The 17007-nt window shown below is 31.8% G+C and overlaps 1 protein-coding gene across 5 annotated transcripts in view; it reads right to left on the minus strand.

Moving 5' to 3' along the window:
• LOC149425017 (neuronal acetylcholine receptor subunit alpha-7-like) overlaps positions 1–17007 on the minus strand; it is a 402913-nt gene that overhangs the window by 129971 nt on the left and 255935 nt on the right. For 2 of the 5 annotated variants that reach the window (XM_089648475.1, XM_089648469.1), the window contains exon 3: positions 11816–11860. The exons of the other annotated variants lie outside the window; for them this stretch is intronic. In XM_089648475.1, coding sequence (XP_089504601.1) covers positions 11816–11860 — 45 coding nt within the window. The remainder of the gene's footprint in view (positions 1–11815; positions 11861–17007) is intronic. 5 annotated transcript variants of the gene reach the window in all.

Here is a 17007-nt window from a genome sequence, read left to right on the forward strand (position 1 = left end):
CTACTCTTACCCCTCCCCCCTCCTTCCACTTCTTTTTTCCAATTGTAATCTATATTTGATTTTTGACTTCGGTGTATACTTCGTTCATGAAACATGTATTGGTTGTATATAATAAAGTGATGTTAAAAAAGTTATTTGTTTTTTAATAAAATAAAGTTTAATAGGATAACATTACTTTATCTATTTCCATTGTATATCAATGCATACGTACATAATAAAATGTAAACATTACATTTATTTATTAATTGGACAATTTGCATAGCGCCGCTTTTGTGAGATATCACCTCAGGGGAGCTATATTGTTATAATCTACCTTTATATATAGATTTTTACTCTCCTGATGAAGGTGTATATATATTCTAACTTTAAACTTTATTAGATACATTAACAGTTTTAGGTAAAGAATTACCACCAGTTGGAGTAAAATTTACACCTTTTAATTAAACCGACTGTTAATCTCATCGCACAATTACCCTCTTTTTATTCATAAACACGGGTACAATTAATCAATATGTAATAATCTATTATTTCAGTCAACTTTGTTATAACTATCTTTAATTGTTGTGACAAACTATAACGATATTGATTCAACTTATAGACATTGACGGTTGTAACACATATTTAAGCACTGCAAGTCTCCTATGATAAAATTATATTAGGTACCATAACAGTTGATATCAGTGCCGTGCAAGAAGTGCCGCCCGCAGGGCCTAGCAGCAAAAACCCGCGGAGCGGGTTTTTAACTGCTAGTGATCATTTAATGATTCACGCTAGGGTTACATCAAGAGAACTTAGTTCTCCCCATGCTGCCCTCGGAAGCATTCGTAATCAAAGTCTGCGCGGGTCTCACGTACCCTACCAGGCAAACGAAGTAGTTATTTTGTAAATAACTATTTTTATTTCGTTTACCTTGAAGTGCTAATTGCTTTCTTAAGTTTTAAATGGTAAAAGATCTACACTATTCAAAATGTCTTCGAATATCAAAGCACTGTTAATTGAAGAAAACATGGTTTCTTAGAAAATTTTAAGTTTGATTCATTTACATTTCGATTCCATTTTTTTTACATGCTGTCATGATGATTTTTAACCACATCCCTAATGTAAAATACAGTTATTCAAGACGTCCTGCACAAAATATCGCAAGACGAAGTGTGTATACTATTTACAATACTTGATTGCGCGTGCTGAATATACATATGCCATTTTCCACGCGAAAAATTCTAGCGAAGCTTAATCACAATTTTTTTTCTAAATGAAATATAAAAAAACCTTTACTGTAGAAGGCACAATGACTCACTTTTTTGATGATTGTATTTTATTTTAAGTTCTAGGCCATTATAAAAAAATTGTGACATTTTTATTAGATCAAAATTATTGGGTTGGTTTTTGCTCATGGTGAACGAAGAAGTCATAATTTCTGAAATGTTTGAAGTATTTTAACAAATATTTAATTCTTAAGAATATAAATAATAAAAATAAAAATTCACCGGGTCCCATAGACCCCACCAGGCATAACTCGTTGTATAATTCCAACAGCCACGCGGAATGCTAAAAAGAAAAAAATAACTTTTCCATTGTCTGAAATAGTACGCAAAAAAGTGTTTTTTGTAGTAAACCTGTTTTAAAGTTGGATGAACTTTGCCATATTTGATAGTATACCCCTGACATCGTGTCACTTAGTTAAAGTTTTTTTGTTGCTTAAAATATATTTGCGACCGCGTTTTTCTTTAAAAGTTTAAAGGTTATTCACATTATTAATATTAATGAAGAAGAGAAACAGAGATTAGAAAGTGTTATAAATTAAATTTAACCAAGGTTGTTATTATTTGTATTTTTTTATAATCGGTTGTATTCAATCCACTGCTGTGAGAAAGTTTTCAAAGTTTAGAGTGTAACAACAAAAAAGCTTCTAAATTATAAGGCATAAAACACATTCGGTGGTTGTCCCTGACAAAAACCAATGAGTATAAATGAAGACTATGCGAGAAGAGCGCAATAAATCGAGGCCATAAGTAAATTAAGAAGAAAATAATACATAAGAAAAGTAGCATAAGAAATAGACAACAAGAGGCGCCTTGGCTAAGCATTGAGTACCCGATTCGTTTAGGAAAAGAAATGAAAATTATGATAAACGCTTAGAAAAATAATTCTAACATTTATTGCGCACTAGGTATTAATTTTCTACAGTACAGTGCAACTAGGAATGTTTTAGTCAACCGATTTTCTAACTTAAATAAAATCACACTAGTCCTCCGAAGAAAAGGGAATCATTGAGCGAGAGAACACATCGATCAAAACTCGTGATACTCATCATATATATGTACCTATTATACATTAGAACTATTTCAAAGAACATGTCTTATTAGGAATTCAGTGAGCTATTGCGTGCTTAGAAAATAGAAGCTATTGCCTTAACACAAAGGAGAGATCGTCGAAAATGTATTTTTACGATGGAAGGATCCTTCCCATGTAGCTAGTAGCCAGAACCTAACCAGGAACGTAAAAGCAGATCAACCCAAATCCCTTCACTAAGTACCGCCCAAGATAGTTCAGATCCGTAGTCCTCAGTAAGGGTCGCAACCGATTTATTGTTTTGCCCCGGGGCAAATATTTGTCCCCGGAATCCTCAGGCCCATTTGAGAGGGACAAAGGACCGGCAGAGCCCATATAGACTGGGCCTCTGCCCGCCGATCCATATCAATACACAAGGGGTAAGCACTAAGCGGTGATACCCCATTCGGAGATTTGTAATCGTTAATGTTTCAAAGAGAACTTCTGATAAATATCTGAATTGAAGTTTGAATTAAATCGACCAAACGTTTTCAAGAAACATATTCCACCGTGACCTTACAACTTAACGGTTAAAATCGAGGTCAATTAACCTAAGGGTAATCTTCAAATTATTCATAAACTCCTCGTTCATAGATGGTGCTAATTTTATTATTTTAGAAAAAAAACAGTTTTGGCAAGTAATTCTTTATAATTTTAAAATGAATTGTTTGTTTGCGCCTGTACATATGGAATGTGAATAAATAGTTCTGTACGATTAAAATTTCAATTCTAACAAGAAAGGTGTACAAATACAATATTGTATCTGCGATTCAATTTAATATTATATTTGTATACCTTTCATGAAAGAACTGAGTTCTCCTACGGACAAAATTATTTATTCATATTCTGTATGTACATGCACAAAACAAACAATTCATCTTATCATTTTAAACCTTAACTAGCAATAAGAGATTTTTCACTAAAAAAATTATGTTATTGAAACGTTCAAATTTTATAGTGATTTATTTTTGGGGTATAACAAAGTTTTGTGCTACCTCATTATTTATTCAGCATTAAGGACTACATTACAGTCTTCATCATTAAGGCAGATGTGTAAAGATTAATTAGATTTTTTTAATTTTCTAGAATCTTATTTTCCATGAAGTGGTGAATTATTTAAGCTTACTGTATTTCAAGTTAATGTTCTTTATACAAATAGAACGGTGTCATTTGCGCCTCACAACTTTTACCTCATATGGGTGTTTAAAATGTTTCCTGGCTTTTATAGACTTATATTATACAAATAGAACGAGTTGTTTTACTGAATTTGAACAATTCATCAAAATTCAAAATTGATTTTCAAGTTTTGTTATTATATCATTATTAACCAGTTATTTCACAGAACGGAGTGGGAAAAATTGTTACCTAAAAATCTTACAATGTGTAAAGATTGTGGTGAAGTGTGTGCTTATTTAAGTAGATGTAATACCGTGTCGACTACTCCAATCTTTTAAGATGAGACAATACCTTAAAATAAAGTCAGAATCCTAACGATATAAGTAAAACGGCCGTGCATAAAAATATGCGACGCGCGGCCCTGGTGTATTGGACAGACTTGCGTTTGAATTTTTCCCTTGACATCTCTAAAATAAAGAAGGAATATTAACCACATACGTGAAGAAGACGTGTAAAAACAATATCAAAATATATACTTGAAGAGACCCATGTTGTGGGAAGGAGGAAAGATAGATGCCGGCAAATCGTTTCACAGCCGAGCTGTGGAACATAAAAACACGTCTCAGAAACTACCCGTTCTAATGTGACGAATGTCAACCGTGTGCATTTCGTATTTTTACCGGTGCTTAAGGGATCAATAGAAGCTAGGAATACCAAGGGACTAGTTCCTTGGAGTATCTTCCATTGTAATACAGGTAGAGTAATGACAGCATACCTACCTGAAACATGTACTCTAAAAGGGCAGGGAATCTGTAAAAATCTGAACAGTCAAGAGTTTTTTCATGTATGTTGGGATTCCAGACCAGACCTCTGGTCTGGAATTTGGAATTGAATTTGTCATGGGGAAAATTTCGAATGGGCAAATTACGATGTACACAAGATCATCAATTGTGTACTATTAAAGTATCTACGAGCCCTGTGCAATACGCTCAGCTTCTGATAGGTTGATACGACTCTGGCTTCGATGGACCGCACCTGTGCCCGAGCTGGTCACTTAGAGTTACACCAAGCATACACCGAGGAAGGAAGGTTGGGAAGATTATTTCCGTTTAAAAACACTAGATTGTTTATTCGATCCCTTTTAGACTTAATCAGACATAATCGGGTCTGTGCAACATTAAATTCCACTGAAGTGAAACTGGGCAATGTTAGTTTTATTGAAATATAAACATTTAGAAATTTAACAAAAATAGTCAATTTACAAGTACATAAAATATTTAATAATTGTAAATGTGGTTTATTCCACTCTCCCGTTTCACGTTCGGGTTTTCACACAAAATAATCGCAACCTCACAATATAACAATAATCCATATTTACGGCATTGTATTTCGTGTCGTATTATTCGGTTCTCCATCATTCAAACGATGAATATCACCCGACTGAATCTCACCACCGGGCGGCACACTGGCTGAATAGTGAATATGTTAATTTTATTGTAACTCTCGCATACGAATCTGAAACATTCCTATCCAACGAATAATAGTGGTCAGTTTGATGACGGATCGTAAGTTGGAACTTACTACTGGCTTCGTATTCTGAATTAATTAATCGTAGAGTGCGCTTTTAATTGCTCTGTAACCAATTTCAGGGAACTGGAAAATCGAGGACGTGACCAAAAGATTTTGATTGAAAATAATTTAACGTTTAATCAATAATAATAATTGTTTTGAAATGTCATCGGAACTCAGTAATATTATTTGATGTCGCAAAATTATAATGCAAAAGCTTTGCTTTAAAAATGCAACAAACTAAGTCGATGTCGCAGATCAAATTTAAACTTTTCTTACATAGCAATTAGTCTGGATGATACAATTAGTACCTATTCTAAATCTAAAAAGCTACATCGTCAACCTTTCAAAGGTTTTTAATTCGTGATTATCCAGTTGCTTTGCACGTGCTGCCACTTATTAAAAACTTTTCTCAGAACAGTAGCAAATTCTTCTTTTGGCAAAGTTTTGATATATTCTTGAAAAGAACCGCCTTGCCTACCGTATTCAATTTAAGGGTAACACAACATGCATACTTACGTGAATACGAACATTCTAATATTACACATACTTAAAATTTTCAAAATAGTTGTAAAAATATACAAATGAACACAGGTCTCTTCAGTCCCTGTTTTCAGCAGACCACAAGCTGAGACCTAAAAATTTTTTTTAACTTTTCTTTCTGTTGTAACTGATACAGCTTTTCTTTTTATGAAATCTAAAATTTTCTTTCCTATTATCCTCTATCCTTCGTATCTTACCAGTCAAAAAATATTGAATGTAATTAATATTTTTTAAATAAATAATAAAATTCTATCAAAAACTTGAGTTATTAAGAAAAAAAATATTAGATGACTTCGTATACCTACTGAATTAATTAATCGCAGTATACAAAGAATTTTAACACCCTGTTAAATTATATTTTTAAATATTACCCATCTATACTATTCAGTTACCAAAGATAGAATATAGATTTTTTTCTTAATTTTCTCCAGAAAAATAGAAAGCCCAACTTTCAGATTTCGAAATGTTTCTACGAATTGAAAAAAACCACACTTGAAACAAAAAAATATATTTTCGAATTGATTACTGTGGGGTGGGTAAAATGATTATCTCCCCACAATTTTGTAAAAAAATCTTATCGGGAATGGGCATCAACCAACAATTTCTACTCGTATCTCGATGGGAATAGGTTCAAAAATTTATGCTGATAGATATGAAACATATTTCAGCTTCCTTCTTTTTGAGCAATCTCTTCAGGGTTATATAATAGTCTTCCCCGACAATAAACTATCCTGATCAGTTAACTACATTCACTTGTTGAGTTTCAAATAAAAATATCATTCATTTTTCATCACCGCACTAAAATTGTGTTTCTTGCAAGATCGAGTTCAGTCGCGCGACACTTATTTTGCATGAACATGGATTTTTTATGTTTATTTTATTGCATACTTATTGTATCGTTTTATTAGTATTATTATTGTTGCGCGGCGTAATGTTAATATTATTCATTTTATTGTAAGGGAAACAAAGGCAACTACTTTTATCGAGCTTGTTTAAGTATTATTTTCTTTCAATTCAATTTATCAAGTCAGTAGTAATAGTTGAGATACGAATTTTGAACTAAAAATACGATCGTAAAAAGTTTTTCCTAGATCTGAATACAGAGTGGTTGGTGATAATTTATTTCTTTTGAAAATAAGCTGTTATTGAATTTTAATAGATTGATACTGTTTTAATATATTTAGAAACAAACGTAAGCGTCAGCAAAGGCGTCCTTGGGGTGATTTCATAAGCAATGTACATGCTCTACAGTACTCTACACTGTTATTCAATTTACATATTAATTTTGACGAGTTTACGTAATGATAATTATATCCCAAGAGATGGGATGGGTGAGTTAACATAGCTTCGTTTAAAAAAAGCGCCTTCATAAAAAGGGACACCTGAGGGAACGTGTAAAATTACATTAATATTTTCCCCTTATATAAATTAAACCGACTTTTACTTTATAAAAATATTGAACAATTTACACATTAAATGTACTATTCGAAATTAAATCCAAAATTTTGGTTTGATTTGATTTTGAAAATGAGTTTATATTATAAATTATTTTTATATCTTCTCGAATAATTTTGTTGTATTTTAGGCATTTTACAAGTACCATTCTTGCTCAACTCTTTTACCAACTTTGTTTACAAATAAATAATACTGATTAATTGTCATTATGCTCTTCACTTTTAATTAGAACAAATATTTCACAAACCACCCTGTTCTTATACATTTGACACGCGTATTTTTCCAGAAGTTTTTCTTAAAAATTCGGATTGGGTGTCGTATTATATTTCCGTACAATATTTGCTAGATTCGCTGTAGACAATTTGATACTTTATTGATCCGGGTGTAAGTTTCTCATCTCGAGTATCCACTCCGGGTCTCCCTGGAGATGAAGTGCTAGATGTGTGAGGGATGCTGCAGACTGTAGATCGTGCGGCGATAGCGGATAACGCAGTAATATCTATATACAAGACTGTATGAACTTATAATGTATTCATAAAGCCTTGATAATGGATACTGCTGTGTTACCCAATGTGGTCCTCCCAAGCTGTTCTTCTTGCTTCCTTTGTCCGTACTGAAGATGTTCAATAATTCTCAAAATGGCCATTAATGTTTTAATTTAAAAGTAACTAATACACTTTGGGATAAAAGGAAAGAAATAATGGGTATTTATTTATTTTTTGTTTAATAATTATTATTATGTTTAATTCTATTTAACCCAATTTTTTTCACTTTGTAATAATTAGTGCCCGTATCCCATATGGCTTACTTGTCTCTTAACTTCGCTTAGTTTATCTCACATCACTTTTCACGTGCTTTTTTTATTTCTGATTATAACTTGTTTTATTATCACTGACTCAATTACTCAATTACTTTAAAATATGATTTTAATGAGTAAATGCAAAAGCCTGTTTCATGAATGAAATTCATTTGTAAGATATAAAAACAGAAGAAATGAAACAAGTCAGTACTAAAAGATTAAAAATAACTTCCTTCTAAAATCGATAGTTTGGTTAAACACGTTTTTAGGGCAAAATTTTCGATAGACGTACTCAACTTTTAGTAAAACAAACATTTGGAATATAATAATTGAAATACCGACAACCTACAATAATATTAATAATAATATGGATGATATTATTTTATAATATCCTACTTTTTAAGCTCAAGCATTTTTATTGGCTATAGACACATAACAAGAATTCAATTATCGCAATCCGATTTCACTGCGTTTCGCGATCAAATTGTTAAACATTGTCAGCGAAACTTTTGATTGGATTAGTTCCAACGCAGTTCTGTCACGCCTGTCCAACGCTGGACCATCGTTGTATACCATGCCACCTGTCCTCTCGGATTACTATGGTTACAAATAACGATTGATGGCTAGTAATTTAATCGTACAAATAATGTTTGAAGCATTGCGAACCATATTAGATTAGATTGGACGGTATTGGAAATGATTAATCTTTAGGATTTTCATTAAAATGTGTGCGGAAGTTAACATGGGAATAGTTATTAAAAGAAAAATATTCCCCACCTCAAAAACAAAAATGAATTTTTTTACCTGGAATGGGTACTATTTAAAAAAAAAAGAATTGTCGAAAAAAAACTTTGTTGTATGTATCAAAAAATCTAACAAAGGAAAGACCTGTGAATGGGTATTGTAATAATAATAATACATGAAAATGATGTAAAAAGAAAACGATAAATGAAATGAAATCAAAAACATAATAAAGAAATGTGTAATTTTCATCAGAAATTTTACACCAAACATTAAAATATGATAATTACTGATGTTTTAGATAGAAGAAGTTTTATAAAAGTATGTAAATATTTGTAAATTAAAATCAAAAACAGGGGCGTGAATATATGGCATTGCACGCACAACCGTTGTAAGTAAATACTATTGTCTATTTCGGTGAAGATTTGATATGTTTTTATCAACTTGGTCTCTTCGAAGATTGTTTATAGATGTCTATATTTATTTGTTTTGCGTTGTGAAGTACGTTGATTTATTAAAGAAAAATGAAAATTATTGGGTTGTAATAATCTGATAATGTTCGTATTCTACTTACTCCCACCAGAAAACACTGAAATTGTTGCTAGCGCAAAAGTGAGGAGTTGCGGAGGGTTGAAACAAAACCACCTAAATCTCAACGCAAGGACACTGAATAAAACAAGCCACTTCATTTCTACGAGATCTACAAATAACTACTCGTAATTACGTCTTCTGCAACCTGGAGGTTAGGTTGTAAGAATCTTATAGGCTGCAAATATAGTTTGCGAATAAATTTGTGGTTCTATTCACAAAATGGAGTATAATCAATAATTATATGTTTAACAATTGACATAACTATTTAGAATAGCTAGTAAACAGTTATAAATGGGAAGGGTTTCTGAATTTTCCAATTTTATTCTAAAACAGTCTTGTTGCTAATCCAAATAATGGCAATGAGGGACACCGCGGGTGGTAATTGCTGCACAAACTTCCATTAGATTCGATACTACACATTGAGGGAGCACTTACGTGTTCACGGTACAGGCTTTCTTAACTGACTTAATACAATTCTTGTAATGTCACTGATGTAGGTTCTACACTGTCAAACAGACAGGTAATTGGCTAACAGGGAATTGAGGGGAGGAATGTATCGCATAATACGTTTGAGATGCGTATAGTTGCGTCAACAGGCAGAAAGGGCAGAACGATCTGGAAAACACAAAACAATAGGTTTAAACCTATCAAATAGTTTCACCGTGAAGAAAAAATTCAATCTTTGAAAATTTAATTAATTGCAATTCTAGGTTGGTTAAAATATGTTACCATCAGGCACTAAGCTGACATTTACAAATCCATGAATATGTGTGTCCATAAAGTGTATAATAAATAAATAGTTTTGGGTCCCATTTATTTTAAAATGCAGTTGAATTTTGGTTCTCTACACGGATTCATCGCATAAAAAACCGGAACAGGAATTCAGAAAGCTGATGAGATCTTTAACAGGCTAGCTCTGTACTACCTACGTTTTAACTGAATGCTGTTGCAGCTCTGCTATTTTGACCCTGTTACGTGAGATAGAACTGTAAATGGTTTGTGCACTGGACAATGACTTCTGCCAAATCGTGTAAGGAATCTTATGTATGGGTTTATCTCTTTACCTGCAATAGATTGTGTTCTCCTGTTCTGTACACGCCTACCAGCCAACAACGTGACATATTATTAAGGTAAAGCATATTGCAGTATAAGCAGTTGAATTGTGTTTTCTTGATACCCCATATATTATTATGTTTTAAATTGCTCGTGCTATATTTAAGTAGTCGTTATGATTTGAAAGTGTTTTTAAGACATATCACTAAATGTACCTAAATTTAAGTGCTACGATTAATATAATAAAAAGTGTTATGAATATTTTTTTTAATCGAATAAAGTTTTTTCTAATTCGAATGATTTAACCTATTATTATTATTTGTTTTATTACGGTCTCACAATAATTATCACACGGAAAACACAAATAAATATTAGAAAAAAAATTAATACGCTTATTATTATGCATATTTATTGTTTAAAAAAAAATTAAAACAGATTAAAAAAAAAAGAAAAACATAAGATAAGAGCGATAAAATTTATTTTCACATCAGTAGATAACTTTCTAAAACATTATTTTTTGTTATTATTTTTGTTGTTGTTATTTATAAATGTTTTTGGTATATAAACATAATAATTACCTATTTTATAACTATGAAGCTATTATAAATTGAAACTATCTTATTTAGATTTTTTAACATAACTAACTAATCTCCGTTCATTGTATTTTTTATCATTATTTATCTTTTCTTATTGATTTTATCCTGACGTAAAAATCATTGGTTTCGAAATATGTTGATTGTTTTGATTAAATAGTGGTGTATTAAAAAAAGTTTAATTTTCTTTAAAATTACGATAATTTACATCCATGTACATATTTGGTTTAACCTAATCACTGCCGCAGGTGTAGGTAACTAGGATTTATCTCCACATAACTTTGTCTAGGCACACACTCCTTCATTTATTCATAAATGTTTGACAAGAGCGTCATAAAATAAAGGGGAGAAATAATTTAGAGTAACACTTTTTTTAATTTTTGAATTAAATATGACATAGATATATAGTTTTATTGTACATTTACAGACTGGGTGAAAACGTTAAGGTGTGCGTTTAAACGTTAATAAAATATGTACCAGTATCAAGGAAAACAATCAACAATTTTCATTGCGTAATTGGAGAGAACAATGTATGCCCATATATTCCTACTGGCACACATTCCATCAACCATCCATTTTCTCCAAGGCTCAAAATTCACCAAAAATTTTCACATTGCCTACCTTTGTACCCTCTTTCATAACTTTTGACTTTAAACTCACTTACATACATCACAGAATTATTTAAATAAAATATTTACATCACGAGAAACAACAGAACTTCCATACACTTAAATAAGCACTGCAACGTCATCACACAACAGGCAACACACTTTTCACGTTTTTAATTTCTTAACCTAGACGTCTCTTTCAGTTCTTGCTTGTATTTATGTATGTACATATTGAACAACCACTGTGACAATATACAGCCTTATAACATATGGTGATTACTTTTTCGAGAGCAGTGTTAGATTTATAATCGATTGAAGAGATGTTATGGTATGTCTTACGATAAATATGATTTGATTACATAAACCAAGATCGGCTGAAGTCAACTAAGACCTGGTCCTGTCATCATGTCACTTACCAAATTTAACCAAGCGTTTGTAGTCAGAATTTGATTTTTTTCGTCCTAAAGGAGCACAGAATGGGAAAAACAATCACAGATCATTAACAAGGGTATTCGACTGTTTTAGGAAAGGATTATGGATTAATAGGAGTCAAATTCATCAACTACAAGTTATACATTAGTATTAATCTTCATTTAACATTCACGTATCATCTGGAAGCAGCGCCATCTCCAGTATCTATACATTTTAAATTTGTATATTAAACAACATTTTTATTTGTGATCACCAGTAAATTCAAATTAATATTAATCGATTTAAAAAAAATTTTCTTTAAAACGACGAGTAAACCGAAATAGTGTTTTCATGATTAAAATGGTTAAAACATTTAATTAATTGCATCGTCCTGAATTATCATTGCAAATCAATTTTAATATTTGTATTCTATTAGAAAATTTTGTTCATAATGATAAATATTGTATTGGTTTTACTCATGATCACAGTATATTAATATCACAAATGAATAGTTTCTGCAGAATAAAGTTGAAATAAACAAACACACAAGTCGGCTCCACTCCTTCGCAGAGCTGTAACAACTAAAGTTTTAATAATGAAGTAAGTAATAGTACTTGGACAAGTACCGGGTAGTCAACATAACACCATGTAATTGTTTGTATGAGAGTATACGAGAAATTGTGTAGCTTTGCAATGATAGTTTAGTTGGTAACTTGCTGACATTATTGCATGAGCCCGGATCTGTAGTGCTCAAAAGGCATCTGTGTGGTCTCATTAAAACTTGGCCATTCAGTAATGCGATGGTCAATCAAGAAAGCCATTAAATTTCTGTTGCAATCTGCGGGAAATCATTGTCTTAATGCGAGTAATATTACTCTACACGGGGGAGATTTTCAATTAAACAGAAACATGCCCAACAGATAACGTTTCGTTAATAAGCTCATACAAATAAAAACATGATGTAACATAATAGAAATAATTAGAATGATGAGAAAATATTGCTTTCAGATACAGTTTACCAAATTTGGTGTAAAGTTTTCGTTTTAATTAGGTACACAGAAAGTTTGTTTGCACAATTTACTAAAGCGTAACATCGAGCTACTAACTTTTCCTCTGAAATATTTAACAATATCTCAGTTTTCTTTGGCGATGGTAAATTAGATAAAGGACGCAAGTACCCAAATATGGATGCAACTCTAGGTACAAAATATCTGATTGAATTGAAAGGTCTTAAAAATAATCTTCACGTTACTAAAGAAGTCAACATTTTAAAACTGGGAACATAACGTAGGCACTCAAATTATTTGATTAAAAAAACATAAATTGCCCCTTATCTGAAAATACACTACTTTTAATTAATAATAAGCCATTGGCTTTGAAACATTTAAATTATTATTGATTAAAAGTGATTTATACTAAATATTTCATTCCCGTATAATTAAAATGCCACCACAATGTAACCTTGCAACGATTGAAGAAGAAATAAATTACTCTATTTGGGTTTAAGATTTCTCGTCCAGACATCAGAATATTGCACTTCATACTCCTTCTTGAGCCAAAGTTCTAACAATATGTGCAGATGATGGATATCACAAAACTATCCGAACCGTTTTTTTAAAGAAGGATGAGAAAAGGAAAGACGTATACATTTGCGTATACAAATACGCCAAAAATAACCAACTTGAAAAATAATTTTCACATTTTATATGAAATAACAAGTCTGTTGAAAGTCAAAAGTTTTCGCAGCCGCGACTCGGTTATTGTCATAAAAAGCTTCTTCTAAGTTTTATTTGGAACCAACAACAGTAGGGGGAAGACCAATATCTCGAACTGTTGAGAAGCAAGTGAGAATGAGACTACCTAACTACGTAACCCCTACAAAGTTTCAAATTACTGTTTGTATGGCCAAGTACTTAGCAAGTATTCTGCCAACTCTGTGTATTCCGTCTACCACTTTATTCAATTATCATACGTTTTTATTATGAAATTAAACAACAAAAATATAATAATTTAATAAAAAATGCAATTTATGTTACAGATTCAGAAATGAGTCTTACAGAATGAAAATAAAAAGGTACTATCGTAACGTCTGATTTTGATAAAGCGCTAAATAAATCTTCTGCTTCGCTGCTTAATTTTAAAAGTGACTCTTTAACAATTTCAGTTGCCTCCATAATTGCTTTCGTGAAAAACGTTTATATCTATTACGGTAGATAGGTGGGTCTGGTAAATGTTAGTCAAAGAGAGATATCTGCTAAAGTGGATGGGAAGGAAAGATAGCTTTAAAAGCTCTGCTAATAGTTATGAAAGCTCGCCTCTCTGGCGACACTCAATATTTCGCATAACCAGAATATTTACCAAAACATAAATTGCAGAAGCTAGCAGTTCATCGGACGGCGAATTTCTGGGAATGGAGCGCACAGCGGGAAAACGATTTGTCTGAATTAAATTACAATTAACAACAAACAATAAATGAATGTCAGCTGTCCTTTTAATAATCATTTCAGTTTGCCAAATTGTCTACTTTTATGGAATCCGTGTGGCTCGGTCACATTTAGTTATATATTATCCCAACTGTCGTAGCCCGTAGGACTACGGCATCCCCATTTCGGATAAGTTGTAAGGCTGAAGTAAGTGGGAGGAAAATGAGATGGGAGGAGGATGTTGAGAATTAAAAATTAAATCTGGCCACCAAACACGGCTTAAGCCATTTCAAGCAATATTTCTTATCCGAATTGTGAAGTTTCACAAGCAGATTTCGTCCAAAGTCCCGAAAAATATATATTTCCACTCATATCGTATTATAGTGATTTTAAAATCTAATGCTTAACATGATTTGTTTACAGCCGTCCTACAGTATAAATAATATCTCAATAAAATACTATTAAATCTAAACAAAATATGAAGCAGAACAAGATACAGAAAAATAAAAGATAAACGATAAACGTTCACAACTTATCGAACCCAGTGGCTTAAGACGCCTGTCTTACCGAGACAGGCGTCTTAAGCAATTCGACCATTGGAACCTATTTATTAAGGGTCATATTGGTCGACCTCATATTGAAAATTCTGAATAAACAATATCATATTGCAACTAATTTTTCCCGTATTTTTTGGCATCTTTTTAAATGGAATCAAAATTTCTAGTAAAATTGGTTTGTAACCTAGATAACTCGGATAATCATATCCAATTTTTATTTATATCGGATACCTTGACTTTTTAAAAGTCTAAATGAATATTTTAAAATTTATACCCATCAGTGTAATATATCATTGAAGAAGATACTAATAAATCTGAACGAAAAGTGGTTTAAGACGCCTGTCCTTGGGTCCCGGATTCTATTCAAATCTGTTATCTGTTTATTTTTCTGTGTGTTGTTCTGTTTCATGTAAGTTGTTGTTGTATAACCTGGAAAATAAGTAAAAAGCAAAATCTATGCTGTTTATTATGCTCAACCTTCAACGTTTTGACAATAGCTGAATTAAATGTATAGCATTTCAAACTAAGTAAGGTGGAATATATTTTTCTTTTTTCCATGACAACTCCTGATTTAGCAGCTATCTCTTGTTTTAACATATAGTAGAAAGAGAAAATTAAGCTGGAAAACTCTCTTCTGAATAGTATTGTGCTCTCGCTGAGAGACTGTATTTGCGACATGCTTAAAGTTTTATCCAACACTTTGATTAAAGAAAATACCCTCTCGTTTATTTTGGAGAGTAAACTTTCTGTAGAGTTATTTTCATAACAACATTTAAACCGTTATTTTCTGGTCGATAATTAAATTTATACAAAGAAATTGTGATTACTTGCAGTCGTCATTTTTTGAAGCTCAAAGGTTTAATTTAAGAATAATAGTGTCGAATTTCTTATGTTATGCACAGGGGCATATTTATTTTATATTAATTATCATTGCATACTATCCCTCAGTGGCAGCACGTCAAGCTCATTGACTTTAGTCCCACATTGTATACTATCCCTCAGTGACAGAACGTCAAGCTTCTTGGCTTTAGTCCCACATTGTATACTATCCCTCAGTGACAGAACGTCAAGCTTCTTGGCTTTAGTCCCACATTGTATACTATTCTTCAGTGACAGAACGTCAAGCTTCTTGGCTTTAGTCCCACATTGTATACTATCCCTCAGTGACAGAACGTCAAGCTTCTTGGCTTTAGTCCCACATTGTATACTATCCCTCAGTGACAGAACGTCAAGCTTCTTGGCTTTAGTCCCACATTGTATACTATCCCTCAGTGACAGAACGTCAATCTCCTTAGCTACAGTCCCACATTGTACTTATTAAATTATTAAAAACTCTGCCTTGGCAAATAAATTTAAAAAATGCATTAATTAAACATTATTAAATTTTTTTTTAAACTTCATTCCATTTTTCATTTATTTCCAACCGAACTGTTTTCAGACAATCACGACCATCAACTGGTAAATAAAATATAAAAGTGACTTTAAAATATAATTTATTAACTTTAAAAAAATATTTTACAATTAATTAATACGATGAAGCTCCACCAAGAACAGTTGGAAAAATAATCATTCCGAAGCGATTTACATCACTTAAAGTAAATAATGTAAATAAAGTGTAACTAAAAACCTAAAAATCAGTGGGTATTGGATAGTTAGCGTTAGGGGTTGGGCGTTTACTAGGCTGAGTGACCATTGACGATATGTGGAATAAATTACGTTTTGTATGTTTTGGAAGTCAATTCAATTCCCTGTATATGTTAATTCCCTGTGTAAGAATCGTGGCTCCCTTATCAGGCACAAGAACTCCTCTTTTCTTATAAGTTATACATAACCAATGATGATCTAAAATGTAATATTGTTAAATATTTATGCATTTATATTCCTTATATTACAACAAAAAAATAAAATAAATGTTATCTTTGTTAAAATCATATGTTTTATGAATGAATTGATAACTTAGTTACTTAGTAAATAAAAATCAGTTTTTTGTTAGTAAAAAAACATTTAGATGTTCTTAACTGCCATTTTGATAACATGAACGGTTTTTTTATATTAGCATAAGTATATATATATATATATTGTTTACACCCCTTCCCGGACGGGCAGAATCTATCTGTGTGGTCCCCTAATTAGAGAACACAATTCAGAATTGAAATTGTGCTGAAGCCTGTAATAATGTTCATTAAGAATATCTGAATAGCTAGGAACTTTCTGACC

Source organism: Hesperophylax consimilis, chromosome 3 (genome assembly GCF_061612785.1).
Source record: "Hesperophylax consimilis isolate HC1 chromosome 3, BYU_Hcon_1.0, whole genome shotgun sequence".
Classification (NCBI taxonomy): Eukaryota; Metazoa; Arthropoda; class Insecta; order Trichoptera; family Limnephilidae; genus Hesperophylax; species Hesperophylax consimilis.